Source organism: Cervus elaphus, chromosome 1, assembly GCF_910594005.1.
Source record: "Cervus elaphus chromosome 1, mCerEla1.1, whole genome shotgun sequence".
Taxonomy (NCBI): domain Eukaryota; kingdom Metazoa; phylum Chordata; class Mammalia; order Artiodactyla; family Cervidae; genus Cervus; species Cervus elaphus.
The window spans coordinates 54,571,209-54,597,964 of NC_057815.1; the positions used below are offsets into that span (position 1 = coordinate 54,571,209).

Consider the following 26,756-nt stretch of genomic DNA (forward strand, 5'->3'; position numbering starts at 1 on the left):
AAGTGCACTCTGTTAACGTTGTGATATTCCTGGGTCTCAGAGAAGGCCCTGGGTAGGAGAAAGCCTAGTGTAACTAATCAAATTAGTGAAGTGAAGCTGCTGGGAAGCATGCTAATTGGTTAATGAGTAAACGTAACCTTTTTTTTTTTAAATTAGCAGCAAATTTCAAGCAATCCTCAAAATAACTGAGAATATCAGCCCTAATTAGTGTAACAGCCTGGAAAATTTCTTCTGCTGGGAGAAATACAACAGTGGGGTCTCCCCACTCTATTTATTCAGTCACTCACTCATCACTCACTCATTCATTCATTTGCTCATTCAGCAAACTTGCATTGAGTATTATGTCAGGCCACGAACTGTGAGAGGCAGAGACAGTGTTACCCAGGTCTCTGACCTGGAAGAGCCCTGGTCTGGAGAGAGGTGGGCACTTAGATAATTACCATTCATATGATGCAACTTATGGCCCCAGACCACTTTCTCATTAGGCCATCAGAGGAGAAATGGGACAACACAGGCTTTGAGGGCCTTTCCCACTCTTTCTGCCTGAATCTTCTAGACTGTGAAAGACACCCAGGGTGGGGGGGGGGGGGGGTAGGTGCTTTTTCTATAGGAAAGCAAATTCTGTAGAAGAAGGAAGATGAAAGGGACTTTAATTCCTTCTAAAGTTTTTGAAATACTGAAGCTGTCACATTTATGCTTCAGGAAGTGCTTTTTGACTCAAGGTATAAAGATTAGAACTTACCCTGGAGATGAATTTCATGTTAGATTAGGTAATGTGTTTAAGAGAAGTGTGGAACTGTAAACGGAATTTGTTCCCTTCGCTTTTTGGAATTTTTAGAATTTCTTCATTTTTTCTCACTTGGCTCTCCGTACATGTACACACACAGGCAGAGAGAGAGAGAAATGAGAGAAAGGACCAGCTTATTTGTCTGCTAATCACTCTCTAGAAACTGCCATTCCCACACGGGGTCATAATAGAGCCATCACCCCTGGTCTGGTTGGCAATGCTCCCAAGGCCAACGCAGGGAGTGTTAGAGGCCCTTCATGGACTGCGTTTGCATCCCCAGAACTTTCAAGTAACATCTCAGAGACAGTTGAAAAGTTTTACTTCGTGGGCTGAGAATTTAAACCGCTAGCCACTTCTCTGCGAACTTTTGCAGACTTCTTCACTTCTCTACAATTTTTATCTATAAATAAATAAGAATGCCAGGCACCAAGTGGTTGTAAGGTTTTGAAAAGCTTCCCTGAGTTTGTTTCTTGGCTCCTTGTATGTGGTTGTATCGCCCAGGTGTCAGCTGAGGACTATTAGTACGGGTCCCTGACTCAATTACAGTCTGGGAGGAGCCTCACCCAGGCCTGAAGCTCTGGCTGGCCACCTCCAGTTCTGCTTTGTTCAGGGACTAATCCACACAGGGTCCCTACATTTTCTTAAGACATCTTCTGCATTTAATATTTTATTTTACAATACAATCCTTAGGGCTTCCAAATACTAATTTAATCGTGTTTTTATTAATAAAAATTCTGTAAATTGTTAACTCTTTCAGTAAAGTAGAAACTGACTGTGGTAAGATATAGAGTGTAATGGTCCTTTGTTTCTGACCCAAAAGTCATGTTTTCTATCAACATCCATTAGGTTAACTTGTTAGGAGGCTGAATTCTCAGATCCTTTATAATTCTTTGTTTTAACTTTGTTTATAATTGTTTAACTAAAGTATAATTACTATACAGTATTATATGTTACAGGTATACAAATAGTGATTCACAGTTTTAAAGATTATACTCCATTTATGCGGCTTCCCTGGAGGCTCACTGGTAAAGAATCCACCTGCCAGCATAGGAGACATGGGTTTGATCACTGGGTCAGGAAGATCCCCTGGAGAAGGAAATGGCAACCTGTTCCAGTATTGTTGCCTGGGAAATCCCATGGACAGAGGAACTTGGCCAGCTATAGTCCATGGGGTCACAAAGAGTGGGGCACAGCTTAGTAACCAAACAACAAGTCCATTTACAGTTGTTGCAAAATTGGTTATATTCCCAATGTTGTAAAATATATCCTTGTAGTTTATTATGCAGCTAATAGTAGGTACCTATTAATGCCCACCCTTGTCTTGCCCCTCTCTCCACTGGCAACCACTACTTTGTTCTTTATATCTGTATGTTCCTTTTTTGTTATACTCACTAGCTTGCATTATTTTTTAGATTCCACATATAAGTGATATCATACAGTATTTGTCTTTCTCTGTCTGACTTATCTCACTTATCATAATACCCTCCAAGTCCATCCATGTTACCACAAAAGAACAAAATTTTGTTCTTTTTCCTGACTGAGTAGTATTCCATTGTGTCTCTGTACCACATCTTCTTTATCCATTCGTCTGTTGATGGATACTTAAGTTATTTCCACATCTTGGCGATTGTAGATAGTGTTGCTACAAACAGTGGGGTGCATGTACCTTTTCTAATTAGTGGTTTTGGATTTTTTGGATAAATACTCAAGAATGGAATCACTGGGTTATAAAGTGGCTGTCTATCTGTCTCTAAGCTATAGCCACCCATGATTCCAAGGACCACCATTTCTATGGGATACAGAGTGAGTGAGGCCTCTAGGGTGATGCAACGCCTGGCCCTGGGACAACCCACTTTCTGCACACTCTGCGGGCAGCCATCCCTCAGCTCCTTCCCTCGGCACGCCCCCATTCATGGTGCAGGCCACTTGCTTGAGGGGATAGCTTTTGCACCAGAGGACTCAGGGCAGTGATTGTGCCTCCACGAGCTTGGGGTCAGGCGAGGCTGGGATCTAGGCCCAATACTTCCCATAGCACATGGGTGACTGTGGCTGGTGACTCCATCTTCCTAATGCCAGTTATAACCCCTGAACAGGGGCATCACTAAATGGTCCCGAGGGCTCTGATGGCCCATATGTGACAGCACTTGGCCCAGTGCCTAGGACTTGATGGTTGGTATGATTATGTCACACCCAAGGGCAGCGTCTCCAGGCGAGCAGAAGGGGAACACTCAGTGGGAGGAGCAGGCAGACCCCCCCCCTGCTCTTTCTCTCCCAGCACTGCCTCCCAGATCTGGCCCCTCCACAGGGTATGGCCTCAGTGACCATCACAGGGCTCTGTCTCCATCACTGACACCCACTGGGCCCGCCTGTGAGTATCTGCCTGGAGCTGCTCCCTGCCCCCAGATTTAGGAAAGCACCCCACTGCCATTTCCCAGGCAGTAGTGCCACACGGGCCAGAGCCGTGGCCCAGACGCATCAGCTTGGTGTGCGGTGCAGGCTCACAGGGAGACAGCGGACAGACGGGTCTGCTGCCCAGACGTCAGTGCTGCAGTGGGACCTCCTCCTCCCCAGAACGATGCTGAACCCGGGGCTGCTCCCTGGCTTCCCAGTCAGTGCTAGTGGTAAGGAACCCGTCTGCCAATGCAGGAGGTGTAAGAGGCATGGGTTCAATCCCTGGGTCAGGAAGATCCCTTGGAGGAGGGCACAGCAACCCACTCCAGTACTCTTGCCTGGAAAATTCCTTGGACAGAAGAGCCTGGCAGGCTACACTCCACAGGGTTGCAAAGAGTCAGAGACGACTAAAGCGACTTAGCACGGGCTGCTCCCCCAGCTTCAGCAGGAGCCACTTGATTTGTTATTCATTTCACATGATATGTTCTTCACTTCACGTCCAAACTCCACAATTAGAGTTGTAAACAGCAAGTTCTGTGTCACTTTTATTAATCTCCCACAGACTGGGAAGCAGCGGTCATCAGAGGCCCCACAGTGGGCCAGCAATGAGGAAACCCGTTCCGGCTCGCTACCCAGAGTCCGAGCCTCCTGCCCACCACCATCCTGCCACTCTTAGAGAGCTTTGCCTCCCAGGCCTTGGGCCTTGCAAATGGGTCACTGAACCAGCCTCCCAGGACTTGATTCCCTGTTCTCTGACAAGTCACTTTACTTCCCTAAGCCTCAGCTTCCTGATCAGGAATATGGGGGTGGGTACTTAGAGTTAAGTAACAAACTCTTGTGTGTCTGGCACCAAGCCTGGCACAGAACTGGGCTGAGTAATGTGGCATCTTGTTCTGGTTAGGGCAGTCTCTCCACAGTTCGGGGAACTTGCTAGTCTACCTAAAGGTAATGCTAATGACAGCCGACATTTGTTGTTTACTGTTTCTAGGCGTTTTTCTAAATGCTTTGTCTGTATAACCTCTGTTGGAATCCCCAAGAGCCCTGGGAAGGAGGTGCTGTCAAGGCAATCAGGTGACATGTTCAAGTCACCCAGTTATCAGTTGCCTTTCCATTTGACCCAACCCCCAGCGAGAAAGACTCTCAGACTCTGAGAGTTGTCCTATTGGCAGGGCTGTACTTACACACACATCCCACCCCCAGAGCTTTCTATAACTCACTCCCCCACTCAAGCTGGTTTTGCACAACTGCACTGAGGAGAGCCCAGGATCAGAACATTAAGCCAATGACAGACTGTAAGTTGCAGGCATTCCGTCTCAGGAGAGAGACTACTCCTGGACAGCACAGGTACAGTCCACACCTGTGCAAGGGCACTCCCTCTTTCTTTCATCCATTTGGAGCAGGGAGTGGGGAGGTTTCCTCACAGTCTCTATGAGTTCTCCGCTGCCCTTTGCACAAAGCACCAGCCATCAAGAAGTGGGCTGCCCCCTCCTGCTGTTCTCATTAGGATGGTAGTCGCATTTTGGCTGGGGCAGTTCTTCACTGCATGGGACTGTCCTCCTCAATGCAGGATGCTTAGCATCCCTGGACCCTGACTATCGTGAGTGCCAGCATGGGACCAAATCATCCCCCAAGCATTCCCAAGGGTCCCCTGGAAGAGGTCATTCCACCCCCTCACTAAGAATGTGACAAAGGAGTGTAAGAAATAGGCGTGGGGACTTGAAAATGGCTGGTGGCATTGAGTGGGGATGTCTGAATTGTGTTTACATCAGGAAAGTTTAAGAATATGCTTGTCTGTTTCAAGAAAGTTCCTAAGGAGATGTGTTCAGAATATATCATGGGCCGAAATGGAGTCTTCTATTTGATTTTCCCAGCTAACTCCATTGTCCCCACACTGCCTTTGTCCCAGCTGCTTTTCTTGAAATCTATTCACTGCTGTACATTAGTCCTGCCAGAGTCGCGTTTTAGTGGAGTCCCTGAGGTTAGCACTGTGTTAATACACTGGGAATTTCAGCAGAGCTGGGCTCTCTAAATCAGTCACCAAAACAGCTTTATTATTTTTTTTTTCTTGCTGAAAAATACACTCTGAAATGCGGAAACATGTGTGGGAGTGCAGTTGACTTGGGTGAAGGACATACTTAAAAGGAAAATTTCATAACTTTTTTTCTGCAGGATAAAGGACCTGCTGGTCTTAATTCTTGTAGAACTGAGCCACAGAACACATTTATGTCTCTGCAGTATCTTTAGCTCCTCGGAACATCCTGGGCTACTCAGAAACCACTCAGTCATGTTCATCTGGGGCATCACAGATGCTTAATAAATTTGTGTTGGATACAGAAATGACTAAATTCATGGAAAATTTAAGCCTTTTAAGTGATGACCACAATATGGACTGATCAATATTCACCTTCTCAATCCCCCTGGGGGTTTCTGGGGTGGCAAGTTTCACCCTGGCGGGCTTCCCCAGTGGCTGAGCAGTAAAGAATCCACCTGCAAAGCAGGAGTCACAGGAGATGCCAGTTCCATCCCTGGGTCAGGAAGTTCCCCCTGGAGGGGGGCATGGCAACCCGCCCCGATATTTTTGCCTGGAGAATCCCCATGGCCAGAGGATCCTGGTGGACTACAGTCCACGGGGTCGCAAAGAGTCAGACACGACTGAAACAACCTAAAACGTGTGTATGCACACAAATTTTGCCCTGGAAAATGAGGACTGCTGATGTGATGGGAACATTCTATCCCCTGTGATGTAGGTGGTAGTTGTGGAAAGACTGGAAGGACCTGGTAGCCAGAGTCTCCATCCAGGGAAGTGAGAGAAGAGGAGCCAATGAGTGTAGACTCATCTTCCTCAGAGTTTGCTATGAAAGGATGGAGATAGGGGCTGCCTTTTAGAAGTAAGTGGGGTTGAGATAAGACCATGGGTATTAAGATTTTAAGGAAAGCAATAAAGGAGCATGTTTTGAGACTGATGGAGAGAAGTCTATAGAGATAGATGTCTAATGGAAAGAGAATGAAGCCACATTCTCAGGATAGGCACAGAGCAGGGATGGGAAAGGATGGGGTCCAAGGCCAGGGGTGAGCACTGGGATTAGAGAAAAACAGTTGCCTCTGAGGCTCAAGGGCAGGATGGAGGGAGGTTCAAGAGGAATAAGTTGACAGCTGCCTTACAAGTAAAGTGGGGGGATCTGGCCACATTAGAGAGGAAAGAAAATTTAGAAATCATGCCTAGAAGTGGTGCAGAGGCTCGGCAGGCACCTGAAGAAGGAATACCAGGTAGTGCTGCAGAGCCTCCTTGATGGTGAAACCCAGGAGCTTGTGATGGGTCTAACTTGCCCAGTGCTATGATTTTTCTTGGAGTTACAGAAAGGATGGAGGCTTCCCAGGTGGCACTAGTGGTAACGAACCCACCTGCCAGTGTAAGAGACATAAGAGACACAGGGTCTTTCCCTGGTTGGGAAGATCCCCTGGGGGAGGAAATGGCAAACCACTCCAGTATTCTTGCCTGGAGAATTCCATGAACAGAGGAGCCCGGCGGGCTACAGTCTATAGGGTCACCAAGAGTCAGACATGAGTGAGCGACACAACACGCACGCTACATCCAGGGTACAGGTGTGGAGAAGGTGACTGAGGCTGCAGAGGTAGGGTTTACAGGGTGTGAAAGACAGAAAAAAATGAGGAATTAATGATTTGAAGATGCTGGTAAGGGGGTGATTGCAAGAATGTGAGTACAGCCTTTCTAGGGACTTGAGCAGCCAAAAGGGAGAGGAAGGTAGAAAGGGGTTATTATTCTGAAGGTTTCAGGTTGATGAGAAGGCATTTGGGAAGTAAAAGAGGGAGTAATCAAGATTAAGATTTCAGGGGCACAGCAGTTCAGGCACTGAGAGCTGGGGCCTGGGTGTGGGTGGCCCTCCCTGGAATTGAGGCCATGGTGCATTCATTGATTGAGACTCCAAAGTCTTGCTGGTGGGATGTAGAGGGATGAGCCTGATGCCAAAGACCGTGATGGCTGTGACAGCTACCTGGGAAGCACCTGGTGAGAACAAAGTGTGCAGAGTGCAGTGGTGTCTAATGTCTGATGCTTAAGGCGAAGATGTTTTTATGCCAGGATGCAGGAGCTGAGGTGTGGAAGGAGAGCTTCAAGGAGAGGAGAGGGTCAGCTCCATCCCATGTTCCTGATGAGAGAATCAGCACATTTCAGAGGCATGCAAGAGTGGCGGTGCTCTCCAGGAAAGCTATTTTTGTAGGGAGAGTGTGGGGCTGCATCCCATAGGCCTGCCTGCCTTGTAGTTGCTTAGCCTCGAGACCAAAGAAAAAGCCCAGGGACAGCAACAGAGACATCAGTGGCTCATTGGACGCAGGGATCTTACACAAAGGGCGACACCCCACCGTGTGCAGCAGATGGTGGACAGGACATGGCAGCAGTCTTTGCTACTAGGAGGAGAAGGAGGCCACATCGTAGGGCAAATTGATGTCAGGTAAACTTATCAGCTTCCAGGGGCTTATTAAGCCCTGTAAGAGGATTGGATAGTCATGTGAGTGAAGCCGAGGATCTGTAGAGAGCAAGAGAATAGCCATCTTGAAGGGCCTAACCATCTAGGCAGGCAAAGGCCCTTTTGGTTGGAAAGGACAGTCTTTGAAAGACACCAGGATTTTAATAGGTGTTTTCAGAAGACTCAGAGTGAAGCTTAGGAGGAAAGCAAATAAGGAAAGATCAATCAGAAGTACACAGAGAACATATTAGAGGGTGAAGGAGGGTGAGAAAGTCCCGTAAAGGCAACACAAATTAAATCTTAAGTGCACACTTAGGCCCCATAGGGACTGGGAGGGTGAGAGGAAAAGAATGTGGGGGGACCACATCCCCTTTCCTGTTGCCACTGCAGTCACCCTCAGCCCCCAGATTCTGTGGTCAGGACGAAGCACCCACTTCCAAAGCTCGCTCCACAGGGTACAGGTGTGGAGACCGGGTACCACACCTGCAATAGAACTCTGTCCCGGTCACATCATTCTGCTTTTGGTCCAGGGCCAGCAGGGCTCCATGAAGCCTCCTTTCAGCTGGGAAAAGCAGAGTCTCAGCTGCCAAGGGGAAAGAGGACTGGGTCTTGGCAACCTGAAGAGTCAGGGAAGCCTTCCTGGAGGAGGAGCTGCACCTGGACCCTAAAGCAAGAGTAGGATGCAGGGGGTAAAGCAGGGCAGGAAGACATGTCAGGAGTGCAGCTCATGTGAAAAGGGGTGAAATCAAACCTTCCTTTCTTTCTTTAGTGAAAAGCAAGATATTGGAGTGATTGAGAGCTGGGCTATGGAGCCAGATGACCCGAGTTCACTCCCAGCTCTGCCACCTGCTATCGTTCATTCACCTCTATCTAATTCTGTTTTCTCACCTAACAGTGGATAACACCCCCACTTATGCACGGTCATTTTGAGGATTAAGGAATTGTGTTTGTAAAACACTTAGCATCCTTGGACACCTGTGAAGTGAGCTACCTGGATCAGTACACTTCTGCTACAAAGCAAACTACCCCAAGGTTTAGTGGCTTGAGACACATCCGTTTACTTAGCTCAGGATTCTGAGGGTCGACAGTTTGGGCTGGGCTGTGCTGGCCCTATCTTCTGCTGGGCTCAGTCAGGCAGCTGTGGCCAGTTGCTGGTTAGCTAGTTGAGTCAGCTTCTGGAGGTGGGTTACTGTCTGCTGGAGTGAAGGTGCTTCTGGGCTGTGTGTGGCTTCTCATCCAATAGGCTATTCCAGGCTGCTTCACATGATTCTAAGGGATTCTAAGGGCAGCAAGAAAGGGCAAGCATGATTGCATGAATGTTTTTCCTGTCTCTGCTTGGATCTCATTTGCCTATGGAAATTTTTTCAGGAGTCAGAGAAGTCACACAGCCAAGCACAAGCTCAACAGGCAGAGAAATAGACTCCATCTTTGAAAGGAGGAGTAACAAAGTCACGTTGCAAAATGGTTCAGGGCAAGGATGAGGAAAATCTATAACTGTTTTTATAATATATCACAATGTCCTATTGTGTTCAGTTTGTATTATCTCATTAATTCGCTCATTCATTTGTTCATTCATTCATACAAAAAGTAATAATTGAGTGCCTATCTTGTGGGATGGCAAGAAGAGGATTCCCCAAAGGAACAGCCTCAGTTTCCCAGTCCTAGTGCAGCCCATCGGGCATTGTATCTGAGGCCTGTGACATCCAGTAAAGATGTGAGCTGGACCTTTTTTTCCCAGTATATCAGGTTATACTCTTCCCAGGGAAGAGAGATGACACGGGGGATAGTGTTGGAACATGTGAAATAGAAAGAGTTATATTTGCAAATTGAAATCAAGCACCAATATTTCATCCTCAGGAAGTCCCTTTTTCTGTGCTAACATCTCCCTGCTGGATCTTAACCCATAGATTTTATTACCATATTCTTTCCTCCATCTTCCAGATCATTGAGATTGCTGGTGAGTCGTCACCATTGACCGCATGTTAAAAACTCCATGAAACACACACACGCTCTCTCCCTGGGAACATTCTGTTAATAAGATCTTCTCAATTCAGTGCAGGTTAACAGCTGGGGTGGGGCAGGAAGGGAGTAAGCCCCTCATTGCTCATGAGGGCCAGGTAAGCATTAGGCCTGGCACAGACCGTGTGCTGGGGCAAATATTGAGAATCTTATCTTGGAGAGAAAATCCTTGTTTGGCCAAACTACTAATCCACAAGGCTACATGAAGCTACAAGGTATAGAACCAAAACTAAAGAGAGAGAAGCTTAGAGGACTCTTAGAGTAAGGAATGTGAAACCAGCATCAGGAATCGAGCCTGGATGGATGTCTGAGCTGGAGTTCAGTGTCCCTGGAATAGTTTAGTAACTGATTCATTTAGTCAACAAATATGTTTTCACTGTATGTTACACATCAAACTCTGGGTTGGATAAGAGATACAATAGTGAGCAAGACAAGCATGGTCCCAGGCCTCAGGGATCTTGGAATCTGATTGGGAGAGACTGGTGTTACTGGAGCATTACTAATGGCTAACATTAGCTAGTACAAGGTAGTCCCCCATCAGCATGCCAGGGGTACAGTTATTATCTCCTGCTTTCACAGATGAGTAAATCAAAAGAAGGAATGGCCAAGTCAGTTGTCTACAGTCACACAGCCAATGAACGATGAAGACTGGGAACATGCATCCAGACTCAGGCTTTCTTGAATCCTTCTCCTTTCCCTTCCCTGCTGGAGCAAGTCCTCTTGGTATATATTTTGCAAACCCCTTTCACTTGTCTTTAAGCTCACGCATCACACTTTGTGATTCTATCTGTGTGTGATTGTTTGCTGAAGGAGCATAACAAAATAGGTGTGTCAGCCAGTTCAGGCTTCGCTATGCTCCAGTAACAGATGACCTCGAAATCCCAGTGCCTTACAATAACAAACATTTCTTTATCATGCTACATGTCCAAGTCTTTCTTGACCTTATCTTCCTTTTGCAGCGCTTGTCACGAGCAGCCGACAGTAACAAAGGCGTGCTGTTCATCGAAAGCACAAGCTCACTTGCCACGTTTTGTCTACCGGCTTATTGCAGGCAACAGTTTAGTCAACTATTTCAGCACTGCATAAAAGAGGTCACCGTCTTTACGTCTCCGGGGGTGGTTCCTCACCACCCGCCTTGTGGCTTCAAAGTCAGTATCTCACATTTTAGGGTTTGGCAGTACTCCTTATCTAGAATCAGTTTCTTAATCATTCAGCTTAGGCTGATGACCCCCAAATCTCAAGGTCTTACAACAAAAAGTACTTAGTCCTTGCTCACGCTACATGGTCATCAAGGTTCAGCTCCAGCTCTATGTCACCTCGTCTTTGTCTGGGACCAGCGGAGCAGCCCTGCTCTGGGACACTACCAGTCCAGTGACAGAAAGCAAAAGGAGACATGGCAGATGAGACGATTGCTCTTAAAGCGCCTGACTGGAAATGACACGCGTCGCTCCCACTCACGTTCCATTGGTTAAAGACACGTGGCCAAGTCTGACACTAATGATGAAGGGGCATATCAGAGCTCAGTCTGGAGGGAGGCACAGCGGGGCAGGACAGGGCAGTGAGTCAATCTGTTAGAGGCGCTAAGGAGCCGGCATTGACTGTCACAGGCGGATGCAGAGTTGGCAGACGTTGTGTTTTGAAAAGAGGAATGCCAGGGAGTGTTTTTCTCAGTGCATGTGATGTGCTCCATCTTAGCTGTTTGTCAAAGCGTAGATGGAGCAGGTGGTAGATGACCAGACACAGCTTTAAAGGGTTTTGAAAAGCACCTTCCAGAATAAGGACCTATAAGGGACCAGCAGGCAGATAGCAGGTGTGTGCGTTTTCTTGAAGAAGGAGAAAGCGCAGATGAACAACAGACAAGTGTTTTTACTTGGACAACTGGACTTGATAGAAAGGAGTAACAATCATCAACAAGAACTGAAACAAACACTGTTCGCTTAAGCTAAACACAAAGGGTGGGAGCTGTTACAGAAACCCAGCCGTGATTCATTTATAGACTCAAAAGGAGGGTTGCCTGGGGAAAGGCAGAAATGGGGCAGCCCTCAGCAGTACAAGTTCACAGATCTTCTCTAGGGAGTTCTCCTAAATGTGTCTTATTAATAGCTATCGTACTGCCTCATCTCTGTGTCTCCATTTCATGATTTAAATTCCTGGGAGGAGGGAGGCTTCTCAACCCCTTAACAGCTCTATTTTCCCCAATGGGCAGGTGGCAGTGTCACAGAATACAGACTGCTGGGGGCCTGTCCCTGGTCAAAGCCATTCTTGGAGGAGATGGTTCATTGTTAGACATCACAGGCTCAGTCCTACCTCTTCGCAGCTGCCGGCACCAATCGCTGGGTCTGCCCTCCTTGCCTGGTTTGGACAGCAGCACCCATCCTTGCCATCCTTCCTCTCTCTGACAAGCACAGTCTGCAGCCACCAGACCCTGACCCTCCTCACTGGCCACCGCTATGGATGGGGCTGTTGATCTGTCCCTCGGCAGCGTGCTTCTGCCTGAAGTAGCCTTCATCTGCAGCCTCCATCCGTGGGCTTCTGCTGGACAGAGGTGCTCAGGCAGGCACCTGTGCAGGTGTGGGGTGCAGACAGAGACTCTGCAGGAGGGGTAAGGGAGGGGTGGCAGGAGCAGAACTGGGTGTGGGGCTAAGGCCAAGGCTGGGGCAGTTGGCAGGCACCGCTCCCTCGAGACAGACCCTGGAGGCTGCAGAAAACGATGGGCTTAGCCATCAAACCCGGTTCCAGGGCACCTGTTCTTTGTCTTATCCTGGACCAGTGCTGATCTTATTTCCCTAAGCTTGGGCTCCCTCTGCAGCTCTCAAATTCTCCACTCACACCCACATGATGAATAATGTTCAGACACTCAGCCCACTCCCGGGGGTTTACTAGGGTCATGTGACCCTCTAGCCTCACTAGCTTCTCATTCCCTGAAGAAAGCATACTGGCATGCAGATGAGTGAGAGATTTCCTTGTTTAAAAAAAATAAAAAAAGAAGCAGACATTCAAAACTTCAGTACTTTATTTGAAAAAATTCTTATAATAAATATAAGAATGAATAAATGTTATACATGCATGATATCTGCATTCACCCTGTGCCAAGGACTACTGGGCTATATGACTTCATGAACCTTTTGCCTCATTCCCTTTGGTATTCTGGAAAGGTCTCCTGTATCTTCTGTATTAGTTGAGATTCTTGGTTCCAAGTGACAGAAACTCAACTCAAGTCAACTTAAATGCAAAACAGATTTTATCACCTAATGTAACTGACAAAATTAATGTCTGCCCCGGCTTCAGGCAGGGCTGGATCCACAGGCTTGAATGGCATTTACCTAACTTTCTCCATCCCTTCCTCTCTCTCTTCTTCTCTTACCACTTTGACTCTGATTTCCATTATGTGTAAACTTACTCTCTCCTATAGTCAAAGAGGAAAGGGCTTCTGTGACTTACTTGAAGAAAAAAGGCAACAGAGCCTTCCAGCTTGACCCCACAAACAGTAAAACCAGGGGGGCTTTTATTGGCCCAGACTGGGTCATATGCCCGTTCTGGAACCAACCCTGGACCAAGGCAATGGGGTGCTCTGCTTGGCCAGCCTGTGGATCAGGCCTCCCCGTATGGCCAGGGTGAGCAAGTTGCTGTTACAAGAAAGTGAATGAGACTCTCAGCATCAGGAATCCGGCAGCCTTCTTTTCTGGTTTGTCTCTGGTTTCTCACGGGTTTCCATGCAGGAACCCCAGGGTGACCCCTGTCACTCGGCTCTCTCCTGAGGGGCTCACTGGGACACACTCCTAGCCAGGAGACCCCAGCAGACCCAGGGAGGGTAGATGGTGCAAGGCAGGGGGTTAGGGTTGCTTCTGGGACTGTCTGGACTGCACACACCCTCACAGACGGTGGTACAGAGTTGACACCTGTGCTTCGGGCACAAAGCCTGGGATGAAACATGAAAAACACAGACAGCTGGGAATCAAAGGCAGGCTTTCTGAGTCCGGCAACAGTGCCCGTGACTGCTTCCCCAGCTGCTCGGGCATGTGCTGCATGTGTGCTAATTCACTCAGTCATGTCTGACTCTTTGTGACCCTGTGGACTGTAGGAGCCCGCCAGGCTCCTCTGTCCATGGGATTCTCCCGACAAGGATACTGGAGTGGGTTGCCATGCCCTCCTCCAGGGGGTCAAGTGCACAGTGAGAGGCAGAAGCTGGACCTGACTTAGCCTTTTCTATTCAGTCTTATGTTCAGAGACCACCCTCAGTCCAAAGCTCTTCTCTTCTCCTGGCCGCCCTGCCAGCCCACCATCAGGCTCTCCCAGATACTGCTGCCTAGCAGCCTGAGTCACCTCTAACCTCAGCTCGCTGCCATGCCCCTTAAATGTCTTTGACTTCTCTGAGGATCCCTCAGATGTGCTGACAAGCGGAGGGCTGGTTAATCTGAAGTCACAGCTCCCTGTGGCCAGCAGGACACTGTCCAAGCGCTGCAGACCCCCAGCTGCTTCCGCAGACTCACCTCCCCGCCCCCAGAGGCACTCTCTTTCCCCAGATGGCAGGGCAACACTGGCCCCGGTGATTTTGTGTATCCCATTCCCTCTGCCAGAGGTCCCTTGTCCCCGTCAGTTATCTGGGCAAACTGCTCTCTTCCTGGCCTTCCCTGGTAGCTCAGCGGTAAAGAATTCTCCTGCAATGCAGGAGATACAGGAGACCCAATCCCTGGGTTGGAAGATCCCCTAGAGGAGGGCATGGCAACCCTATTCAGGGAGGCTTGCCTGGAGAATCCCATGGACAGAGGAGCCTGGCGGGCTACAGTCCATCTGATCACTAAGAGTCAGACACGACTGAAGTGACTGAGCATGCACGCATGCTGTCTTCCTGGGCTGTTCTCAGAGCTAATCACTCACTGACCAGCCCCCAGTAGGGTTCGTCACTCCAGCTCTGGCCCCCAGTTCTAGAGCGCTTTGGTCTGCTCCTAGTCTGCGCTAAGCTTGGCCAGGGGGCTACTCTGGCTGGCCTGTTCAGCATGGCTGACTCCCCTCCAGTCTGAGAGCTCTGGAGGGAGGCCCTACCTGCCCCCTGTCTGCCTGGCACAGGCCCACACCGTAGAGGGCACGGAGGAGTATTTGCTGACTTAAACTAGATGGATTGCTGTCGAGGGGCTGAGTGCCAGTTACAAAGCTGGGGGGTTCGGGTGCTTAGCCTCACCACCTGCTGCCTCCTGGACTCAGGAGGGCAGTGGCAGAAAGGGGGCTCCTGAGCAAGGGACCTTGCTTTCCACATGTACACTCCTTCGCTGTTACCAAAGCAGAATGTTTATTAATGTTTCCATTCCTTAAATATAACTGGTCCTGTGGTTAGTGAACATAAGATCATTTTGGAAATGATCCTGATTTAGCATCAGTGCCCTGCGGCTCTCATCGTGGTAACCTCTGTGTCGACGGGTTAATGACCAGTAACCAAGCCCTTAAATCAGCCCGTCCTGCCTGCAGCAGGGCCAGCAGCTCTCTTGGTAAAGAGGATAAAGGCCATTTCTAGTACAAACTGCAAACGTCACAGTCACCACTCGAAACTGAAATTTAAGAAAGCAAGGCTCTGTTCCTTCTCCCTCTGCCCCAACCAGCCAATGTGCCCACACACTGCCTGCTGTTTCTGTGAATCCTTACAACAGGTTTACTGGCTGGGCAGACTCAGGAGGGGACCCCAGACATGAGGGGCATTGAGGCAGGGCAGTGGGACCCTCGGATCTCTTCTCTCCCTTTATTCCTGGCTGCCTGTTCCTGCCCCACAGTCCCTGTGGCCAGATGAGGGGACCGATCAGGATTGTCACCCTCACAGCTGTATTCTACAGTCAGGAAACAGGCTCAGAGTGGCTCCCAGCTAGTCAGTGAGGATGTGGGTGCTGAGTGAAGACCCCGGCCCTCTTGACTTGTAAGCTCACCAGACCACCCTTTTCCTAGACCAGCAGTCCTCAAATGTTCACTTATATTAGACTTCACTGGAGGACTTGTGAAAACACAGATTCCTGAATCCTACCTTCAGAGTTTCTGATTCAACATGCCTGGGATTGGGCTTAAAAATATATATGTCTAACAAGTTCCTGTCTGGTGCTGGGACCACACTTTGAGAACTGTTGTCCTAAACACGGTGCATCCTAACCTCTGAGTCCTCCAAACAATGCCCTGCAGACAGATCCCACTGACCCCCCACAATGAGAGGGAGGCTGGGAAGCCAGCTGGTTGTAGGTGCTGGCCCTACATTTCCTCCCTAGGCTGCCATCATCCCCTCGATACACCTAGTTTTCCACCTTGGATGCTCACTGGAATCACCTGGGCTCCGCCCCTAAGACTGTGGTTTATAGTTTTTAAAGCTCTGCAGGTGATTCTGATGTACAGAACACCCCTGAGCTTGATTGCATTTAGGAACAACTGTGTCCTCTTCATTTCTCTATCCTTCCCCATTTCATTTGCTCACAGATCTTTCTCCTCTCCCAGCGCTCACCCCTTTCTCCAGGAGACCCACCCTCCAGCCCCCAGGTTGGTTCACCCTTCGATGGTCTTTGTCAACACCCCCATTCTGATACCCTGTGGTCACCCAATCAGTGTAATTTCCAACCCTTGGAGTGTCACTCCCCTGGGGTGACCTCCACCCCTGCATGGAGCTGGGCCACCACAGTCCTCCAGGGTACAGATCTCCTCCAAGTATCCTAAGAAATGTCCACAAAGACCCCACTTCACCTTGGGTTACTTTTCCCATGAAAGCACTCTGAAAGAGTTGTTTTCTCCCTGTTCTAGAGCTTCTGGTTAAGAGTGTCCCCACCTGCCTCTCCCCTGCACCCCTCTCCAGGCCAAGGAATGTTTTAGCCAAATACTACCACTGCCGCCCCATCTCCTGGTGAGAGAGAGTCTCTGTCTCTAAGATACCTCATTTTTCAAGGGCACTTACTCAATAGGCCAGCAGTGTTGCCAAGGAAACATCGCTTAATGGAAGAAACAGAGTCTCAAAATCCACATGCCATTGTTTGCAAGAGAGCCGGTACTTCTGTTGTACCTTGAAAATGTATTATTAAGTTATCCACCCAACCCCATTTCGCTCTATGTTCCTGATTTGCTAGGAGACCCTCTCCCACCACCCCCACCCCTTCCCCTGCCCATCCCATGATTTCCTGTGAGGACTGCAGCCTTTCCATAGAGGCTAAGGTATGCCAATGCAGATATGGGAGTCTGGACAGAAGAGGGGACTGAATGATTGGAACGTGTGTAAATTGACCCTATTAAAGAATGCAAGGCACTAACAGCCTGGAGGAGGTTGGAGACAGGAAGTTAAAGCTGGTCGTCCTGCGTTCACAAATTCCAGTTGGTGGGGTTTAAGCAGATGAAGGTTTACTGGGCATTAATAACCTTCTCCTAAATGAAGGTCTCATGGTTGACATCAGTGGTTTTCAAACTTTTTTGGTAAATTCTTCATAACCTTTTGTTCAAGGAAAATGTTATGTGAAAGTTGAAGAAAGAACGCAAGCCCAGGTTGGGCTGGGAGAGGGGTCCTAGAACCTCACCCGGTGGGCTGTCCTCCCAGACCCGAGTGCCTTCAGGGGCCCCTGAGACCCTTTCTTGGAGTCCCAGGACTCAGTGTGAATGACCTGGTGGAAATGACCTGGCAGTTCCCTTGCTGGTTCCGAGGGGTGACTTCAGGAGGGCCCTCAGGGATCCTCGCTCTCCTGCCTGAGCTGAGGGTTCGGGGCTGTGGGGGAGATAGCGCCCCAGCTCCAGCCAGGCGGATGGGAGGCCCCTTTGGGCGGCTGGGCCCGGGGAGGGGGAGGAAGGCCCTGAACTCCCAGGGCCTCAGCCTTCCCGGGGAATCTCCCCCTCATCACGGCGGGAGGAGAGCCATCCGCCTGTGCAGCTGGCAGGGTCTTCAGATCTCTCTTAGCCTGTTTCTTCACCCCTACAGCCAAAGGTGACCTCAGGTGTGGATGGTACCTGGCATGGTACAGGTATACACGTTTGTTTTCTTCTCACTCTTCCCTTCCTGAAGTGTTTCTACTCCCAGAGAGGTGACGTTTTATACCGTGAGGCTGCCCCTCAGTCTGACAGAGGCAGGTCCCGCCTCCGAGCCTGCCAGGGAGAGAAGGGATGCTGAGCGCAGCTGGCAGGGGGCCCAGCCACATCCCGCGGGGCGGGAGATGTGTCTGGGAGATGAGGTGACAGAGCAAGGGGAACCTCTCGCCCTGGGGTGCTTTGCCTAGCCTTGCCTCCGTGGCCCTGAAGGCAGGAGTGTGCTCCGAGGGTCGCTATAGGCTCCCTGGCTGGCCAGCCAGCTCAGCTGTGGGTCCTGACTCCTGACCCCAGCCTGAGGGACAGGAAGACACCCCTGGCGTGAGACCCGACATACCACATGTCTGTCCTTTTCCCTCGCTGGTGATTTTTCTCTTTCAGCATCAGACTGGGTTTGTAGCCCTGCTGAGCTGCGTAGGCTGAGAGGACAGTGAGCTGAAGCAGTCGTTTGTGGCTGAGGAGGCGCTGGGGGGTCAGGGGTGCGTATCTGTGCCCCGGGAGGCAGGGGGAGTCATAAATCATCCATAGACAGGGTAACAGCTCGGCCTCCACCTCTGATATGAGTCACGGGAGGGCTGTTGCCGTCTTAGCCCTTGGTTAGCACCTTGTGTTCTAGGCCTTTTGGTCAAGGATCCTCCAGCCGGCGGCTGCTCCCTCATCCAGGACCACCCCGCCCCACCCTTTGCTCACAGGATCATGGTGGAAGTTTCCAAGCTGGCCTCTCCCCCTCCAACCTGGTCACTGGAGCTGGAGTGACTGGAGGGAGGGAGGGGGCGAGTAAGATGAGAGGTTACAGGCACGGCTTTGGCATCAAGCTGCCTCGGTTTAGATTTCAGCTACTGTGTGACTTTGGACAAGTTCTTAATTTCTCTGTCCCTCAGTTTCCTCATCCACAAGGTGGGGGTGATGGTAACACCTGCCTCATGGAGTTGTTACTAGGATTCACTGGGATAAAGCATAGCAGCCCTCGACACTGGAGACTGGCTAGTTCTTTGCTGTGGGGGGCTGCCTTGTGCATTGTAGGGTGCTGAGCAATATCATGACCTCTACCCGCTAGAGGCCAGTCGCAGCCTTTCCCGCCCCCATCATGGCAACCAAAGATGTCCCCAGACACTGCCAAATATCCTCTGGCTGGCAAAAGTGCCCCCCACTGGGAATCACAATTCTAAGTCATCTCCTATTAAATCTCCAGTTTCCCCATTGCTCAGAAGCACAGCTGGGCCTCCTGGATCTACAGGCACTAAATGTGTGGTGTCTTGTAAAAAACTGTTTCCCTCTTCTGTGTTCAGGCCATTTATTGATTCAGTCCACCGCTGGTTGGGCTTTTGAGGTGTCAAGTGACAGCTTAACAGAATCTTCTTTGCTAAATTGCCCTGTGATCTGACCGGTTGGTGGTTACCCGACTCAAGATGCACTTTGTTGCTTGCTTTTTTAATAACAAACAACTGTCCTTATTATGATTTTCCCAGACTCTGGAGTAATAAACAGCTCTGATGACAGCTGTACCAGATAGTAAGTAAGTGCACACAGGACTCTCTGAGCATCTCCCCCAAGCACTTCAGAGCAGCTAAGTGGATAAAACTGGTTTCAGCTATTACCTGGGCGGCTGCTTGTGTCTGTGGAGACTGCCCTAGAAATGAGAGCCAAGTCCTGGTGATAGGGACAAAGGAAGAAGTGGCAGTAACTGCCTTCCTGGATGTCCCTGTCTGGCGGCCCACACCCCGGAGCTTCAGGCAATTTGGGTCCTGACTTACTGTGTGACTAATCTGCACTGTCCTGAGGAGAGGGTATGGTGGGTTCAACCCAAAAGCATATATATAGCTGTGCATCTTTGCAGAAAGGCTCTGGTAGCAGACTCGTGCTTTTGCACATTGAGGGAAGTCTTTCTGGAGGTGGTGAGCTTTTATGTTGATTTTCAACATAGCAAGAGTTGGGCTAAGAGATGGAGGAAGTGGGGACAGTTCCCATATCAGTGTGTTTAGGACCACTATTTCCTGATATGTTACTTTCCCCAGCTTGACTGTTGGATCATCCAGGACAGGGAACTATGGCTTTCTCAACTCTGGACCCTCAGGAACCAACTTAGAGATTACTTGTTGTTTGATGATTGGATGGATGGATGAGATTCCTACCTGCATCTAATTTAATTTTCTAAATTCTACCAGTCATCAAATTCTCCCTCAATGCCAATAAACTAGAAGCCACAGCAGGTCATCAACTTTCCCTGATGGTGAACTGGAAACCAAGGCCACCTGATAGATGGCCTCAGGATTCTGATGAGAAGCCCATCTCTTACCCAGTTTAGGTGTTGACTGGGGCCTCCTTGCCTCTGTGTTCTAGTCACATTTCTACATTGAAGATAAGCATTCTACGTTTGGCCTCTGCTTAGAACTTTGGTCACCCTTTACCTCTTTTAAGGGAAGAATCAGTCACCTTGGTAGTTTTGATGTCCATTTCCATGGATTCATAAAACTTCCTTGGAGAGCAAATCCAGCTGTAATGAACGTCTACAATCTGTCTCTCCATCCTTTCTGTTCTGCCCTGCAAGGCGGACTTTACAGAAGTTTCCATGGGATTTCTGACTTTCAGCTGGGTTCTTCCAATGGGCCAACCCAGCAGAGGAATGGACTGGGGAAGAGAGAGTGATGTTGGGATGGTTATTAACCACCACTCACCATCACCCCAAACCTCTCCCTCCCTGGACCCTTCTCACAAGTCTCTCCATGTAATTTTTACACATTCTGGTACCTGCTCTCTCCTCTCATCCCTTTGAGCCTGGTGATGGTAACAGGTCCATGTTACTGTCCCAAGGAACGAAACCATCCCTGTGCTCCCTTCCCCTAGAACCACACCACTGAGAACCCTGCGTGTATTTACCCTCCTTGGATTCCCCTAGCTGAGCATGCCACCTGTTTCCTGCTGGGACCTTAGCTGACCCACTGGCCTGAGGCTCTTTTTAACATCTTAAGGATGACTGCCTCTCCACCCCTTCCCTGGATGGCGAAGTTCAGTAATAATATGGCCCTGAAGGGCCACCCCTTATTTGCTCTCATCTGCACTGCCCTTCTCCCCACACAGTCCCTTTCATGCTCTGCACCCGGTTTTAAAAGTCCTTGAGAATCACCTTCTTTAACTAACACAAGAAATACTTCCTTTTACCATTTGAAATTAGTCAAAAACATTTACCAGTGAGAATTTTTTTTAATAGATCAAGATAACAATAGGGCCTACCCTGAATTCTAACCTAAAGCAGAGAAGTATGGTTTCTTGATTTGGCCATGCGACCTAATCATAGGTTGGGGTGCTAAATTTCTTTGGTGATACAAGATGAGAGCTCACAAACCCTATGACTGTTCTTGTTGGGAACCACTGCCTAAGGTTGGGGGAAGTGACTGAAAACTGAAAGCCAAGGTCCTATGGCTTTCCGCTAGACCAGAGTCAGCCCCAATCTCTGTAAATAAAGTCATTCATTTGTATTGCCCATGGCAGTGTTTGCACTACAATCACAGAGCTGATTTTCCAGACCATTTGGCCCTTTGTGAAAAAAATGGTTAAAACAGCAGCATGGCTGCTCTCCTTTGAAAGGCCCACTTACATGGTTGGCCCTTGACTGGCATCTGGGAGCTTGGATTGCAGGAAGGTTCCCACCACTCCCACAGATGGTAAGAGCGGCTCACTGCGCCCAAACTGATTATACAACTAATATGGTTTATGCTGAACACCTGCCTTCCTGCTGGAAGTCTGGGATGGGTATGTACCAGGCGGAGGCTGCCTGTGTGACCAGCCTCCAGTAAAAAACCTGGGTGCTGAGTCTCTAAGAGTTTCTCTGGTAGATGGCCCTTCACAAGTGTTATCTCAGCTCCTTGCTGGGGACTCTGGGGCATCTTCCGTGACTGCTGTGGAAGGACCCTTGGGAGCTGACACCTGGTTTCCTCCAGGCTTTGCCCACACGCCTTTCCCTTTGCTGATTTGATTTATATCTTTTCCCCCAGAATAAATCATAGCTGTGAGGGCAACTATACGCTGAATCTTCTGACTCCTAGAGAACCACCGAACCTGGTGGTGGTTGGGAGACCTCCCAGCATGCTGCAAAGCCCCAGATATTTATTTGCCACCTGGCCCTTTAAGAAGAAGTTTGCCAACTGCTCTATACAGTCTTAGGATGGATGGAAAGTGCCTATTACATATTGCCCCTCCCACAGAACTCTGAGCTCCCTAAGATGTGGCCCAGGTCTTTTGCTCCTTAACTCCTGGTCAAGTGCAGCATCTTACACAAAATTATTTATGGAGGGAAGAAGTCAGCAAGCTTGCAAATAATGGATTCAAGCAGTGTTTTTTAAACTGTGGGTGGTGAAATCCATTTAAAAGGTTATGACCACTGTTTTTCAATGAAAAAAGTATAGAAAATTGAGTACGCTGCATATAGTGAAGCTAAGTTTGATTTCTTGATAATTCTCTATCAGTTATACCTCTGGACCAGGCACTGTACTGAATCGTAATGTAAAAGGCTCTCTTCTTGTCTGTTGCAATGGACGATTATTTGAAGGTCACTGGATTGTGCTCTCTTGGCTGGCTGCCCGAGGAGATGCCCCGCAGACCTTCCCCATCTCTCTGGCTGTTAACCTTTGATCTTGTTCTCCCCACCCCCGGTCCCCAGAACGTGTACTACACGAGCAGCCAGCAGATCCACGTGGGCATCTTGAGCCCCACGGTGGACGACGATGACAACCGCTGCCTGGTGGACGTCAACAGCCGACCGCGGCTCGTCGAGTGCAGCTATGCCAAAGCCAAGAGGATGAAGCTCCACTGGCAGTTCTCTCAGGTAGCAGCCCCGCCCGAAGGAGCAACATCAAGAGAAACAAGGGAGGGGCCAGGCCTGGGAGGGACGGGAGGGATGGAGGAGGAGAGGAGAGGTGCCAAGTCTCAGGATTTAATGAGCACCTACTATGTGCAGGGCAGGGGGGAGTGAGCTGGGGGTGGTGGTGGCTGGAATTGGTTAGCTCATTGACTCCTGATACTGGCTCTGAGGGAGTTTATTATTATTGTTGTCATTGTTGTTGCTTTAGTGGTATTTTATTTACCTTTTAGATATAAGGAAACAGGCTCAGAGGTGGGAGTCCCCTGCCTGAAGTCACAGAGTGAGGGGGCAGGGCTGGGATTTGAACTCTGAGCCTCTGACTCTAAAACTCACATTTCTTCTGCATAAGCCCCTTCTGACAAGCGCAGCCCCAGTATCGCAGGTACAGACAGTGCTGGGTCATCTGTGATCTGTGAGCCACTCTGCCTTCCTCCTCATTCTGTGGGGAATGAGGTTTCCTCAAAGGGCAGTGTCTGGGGACCACTTTGTGAAGGGCAGTCTGCACACTGGTGACCATGAAGCATTCCTTTATTAAGCCTCCATCAGTTCTGAGGACTGTATTAATCTTCCTGCTCTGCAATGGCCCAGTTATAAAATGATACCCCAGGAGCTGGGTGCCAGCTGGAGACAGCCCATGATGACCCAGCTTCGAAGAAAACCCCTGCCTTGGCCCAGAGGCCTCCATCCCCTAGGGAATCCACTAAGTTAGGATCCATTTCCGCCCACAGATAGGAGCATCCACCTCCCAGGGAGTGGAGGGGAAGCGCTCATCACAGGAGGTAAGGGATTTCTTTTAGAGCATCAGGGCTGCTGGGGGCTGCATGTGGTGGATGCTCCTGGGGAAGTCAGAAGCAGAAAGTCTATACTCATGGGATGTACAGGCAGAGGGCCCGACTCAAGACTCCCAGCAAGCTGCTTCCACCCAGGGAGAAGGCTGACGGGCACAGGAAGGAGGTGTTTGGTTGGCCCGACCTTGATTCCAGCCCTCACATCCAGTTACCTCCCCTATAGTGGTGGACAGGGGGCAGGGATGTCCTGCTGCATCAAGTTCTCTGGCACAGGGCACCTCTGACCTGTGGTCTGGGTGTGCAGAGCCAGATAGACCTGAGAGAGACCCTCAGTTGGGTCCTAAATGGATGGTGAACGTCAACTCTCAGCGACAAGTTCAACGTAAGTCATAGATTCACGGGCTACTTGGAGAGCAGGAGTGAGAGTCCAGACCAGGACTTTGTGACCCCAGGAAAACAGACGCTGGGGAGCAGTACAGGGGGACAAATCACGGCACACACCTAAGGGCAGGTCAGATGCAGCTCAGAGTCCAGGCCGGGCCCGCACAGGGTGTGGGGTTCAGTGAAGGGGAATGGTGCCCAGCGACTGGGGCCTCTGGTCCTGCCCCTTCCTATCCATGTGACCTTTGACACATGCTGCCAACGATAAAGTTCTGTCCCATAGAAAGAATTAGCTAAGGTTCACACAGTGTTTACCCTGTGCCAGACTTCCTGGATGCCGGGCATACACCGGCTCATTCAGTCATCACAGTGACTGTGTGTGATTTGCTGTGGACCATTAGCCCAAGTTCATAGATGAGGCACAAAGATGTCAAATAACAGACCCAAGGTGCTCAGTTCATTTCAGTAGCTCAGACGTGTCCAACTCTTTGCGACCCCATGAACTGAAGGACGCCAGGCCTCCCTGTCCATCACCAACTCCCGGAGTCCTCCCAAACCCATGTCCATCGAGTCAGTGATGCCATCCAACCATCTCATCCTCTGTCGTCTCCTTCTCCTCCTATTCTCAATCTTTCCCAGCATCAGGGTCTTTTCCAATGAGTCAGCTCTTCACATCAGGTGGCCAAACTGGTTATTATTATTACTCCTGAACTACTTCAGATTCTCTTTTCTATCTGTAAGTGTGTGAGGATGTTGGAAGTGGCCACTAGAAGAAGGTCAGGGTCAGGGCTGAGGCTTAGAACAGAGGATGCATCTTCCTCCCACCTCCCTCTCTCCTGGTGGAGCCCACGTGCCCCAGCTGTGGCCTGTTTGACCCCACACTGTGCCCAGTGGAAGGCTTTATCATGTTCCTCTGCCAGGCTTCTGGCCCAGAGTGACACAGCTCAGGGCTGCATCCCCCCTCTTGTTGTTCAGTTGCTCAGTCCTGTCCGACTCTTTGCGACCCCACGGACTGCAGCACGCCAGGCTTCCCTGTCCTTCACCATCTCCCAGAACTTGCTCAAACTCATGTCCACTGAATTGGTGATGCCATCCAATCACCTCATCCTCTGTCGCCCCCCTTCTCCTCCTGCCTTCAATCTTTCCCAAAATCAGGACCTTTTCCAATGAGTTGGCTCCTTCCATCAGGTGGCCAAAGTATTGGAGCTTCAGCTTCAGCATCAGTCCTTTCAATGAATATTCAGGGTTGATTTCCTTTACAACTGACTGGTTTGATCTCCTTGCTGTCCAAGGGACTCTCAAGAGTCTTCTCCAGCACCATTTGAAAACATCAGTTCTTCAATGCTCAACCTTCTTTATAGTCCAACTCTCACATTTGTACATGACTACTAGAAAAACCATAGCTTTGACTATATGGACTTTCTATCCACCTTTAAATTACAAGGGAGAAGGAGCCCTGGAGATGTGTGGTCAGGGAGGAAGGCTAGCTTGTGGGCTTGATGGTGAAGTGGCTGTTGTTGCCCAGCTCAAGTTAGATGCAAAATAGACTCACAGGCTGGAGGCAACAGAGAAAAATGGGTACATCGGCACATGGAGGTGAATGGGGCTGACTTGGCTGGGTGAGATGGGGACTGTACCATCTGGAGGGTCTTGTCAGGGCTCACATCAGGTGTTCTGTGCTGCCTTCAGTCACTCTGCTTCACCCCTGCTTTCAATTTTGTCCTGGGAGTTGTATGACACCACGCAGGAAGATGGGGGTTGGGGCAAGGCTGGTGGTTTTTCAGAAGAGATAGTATATAACTTGGCTCTTGTAGATGGCATAAGAGTTTGCTCCATATAGGAGTTGAGAGGTGGCATTCCAGGGAGAAGGAATGGCATAGATGCAAGCTGAAGGCACCAAACCCAAGCCACGTGCAGGGAGCTGCAGATGGTGCATGTGTCTGGATCCTGGCGGGCATCGTGGGGCACAGCTGGGGATACATCTGAAGGGCAGATGGGCCTGGACCTGGTCCCATGGAAAGTGAGGCGGGAAACTGGTGTGTTAGGTCTGGGTTTTGAAAGCCCCTAGCGGCTAGAATTGTGGAGCTGAATGGCGAGGAGAAATTCTAGAAGGGGGAAAGAGGCAGGCAAGGGAGTTACCAGAGGCTGAGATGCAGTTTGAAAGTTTAAACGTTCCTTCCTCCTCCTCCTTCTCCTCCTTGACCCTGGGGTCTTCAGGACCCTGCCTGGCCCCCACGATCTCCTGTCAGGACAGAATCTGAGGCTGCCCCCAGGAGCCCAGCGTTTGGTGGGGTGGACCAAACAAGCGGGCATGTGTGGCTGGGGGTCCTGGGATGGGCAGGCACACTGCTTCCACTCACTGGGAGAGGGAGGAGGAGAGGACCCAGGTTGCCCTGGAATACCATTGAGAAATCGGGCCCAGCCAGGCACCTGCCTCTCGGAACTGTGTATCACTGGCTATGAGTGCCCCTGAACTGAACTGAAGTGAGCTCCCTGGCCCCTTCCGAGTACTTGCTCCTCCCAGAAGCTCCAGAATCACCAGGGGAATAGAGCTCAGACTGTCTCTGAGGCCTCGGCCTCTCTGAGCCTAGCCTTGTGCAGTTTGAATCTGAACTTGGGCTGCTTCAACACAGGCACGTCCAGCTCCTTTCCAGCCCTTGCAGACAGATGGCCTTCCCACCCATGTCCAGATCCAGAGGCCTTGGTGCCCCAGCTGGCCCTCATCTCATCTGCCCTTTTCTGACTTGGGCAGAGAAAGGAATATTCCTCCAAAATCCAGCTCCGTCCTTCACTCATCTCAATACACACACAGCCTTGAACAGGCAGCCCCACACACTCATGCTTGAAGGGACACTGTGACAAAAGCAGGCTGTGTTAGCATGTGCAGCCCTGAGGACTGGGCAGTTTTTCACTCCTTATACATAAATCTAATTAGAACTCCCAGGGCACTCTGGCATCACCTCTTTGATCCTTCTACCAAGGGAACTGTTTGGAAATAATATTTTTGAATCCCTAATTTGCAA

The 26,756-nt window shown here is 49.8% G+C and overlaps 1 protein-coding gene across 1 annotated transcript in view; it reads left to right on the forward strand.

The window, feature by feature from the left end:
- The window catches only part of GALNT18 (polypeptide N-acetylgalactosaminyltransferase 18), a 349,951-nt gene that overhangs the window by 310,552 nt on the left and 12,643 nt on the right, over positions 1-26,756 (forward strand). Inside the window, exon 10 of the mRNA XM_043902975.1 lies at positions 22,364-22,528. Within this exon, the coding sequence (XP_043758910.1) occupies positions 22,364-22,528 (165 nt within the window). The remainder of the gene's footprint in view (positions 1-22,363; positions 22,529-26,756) is intronic.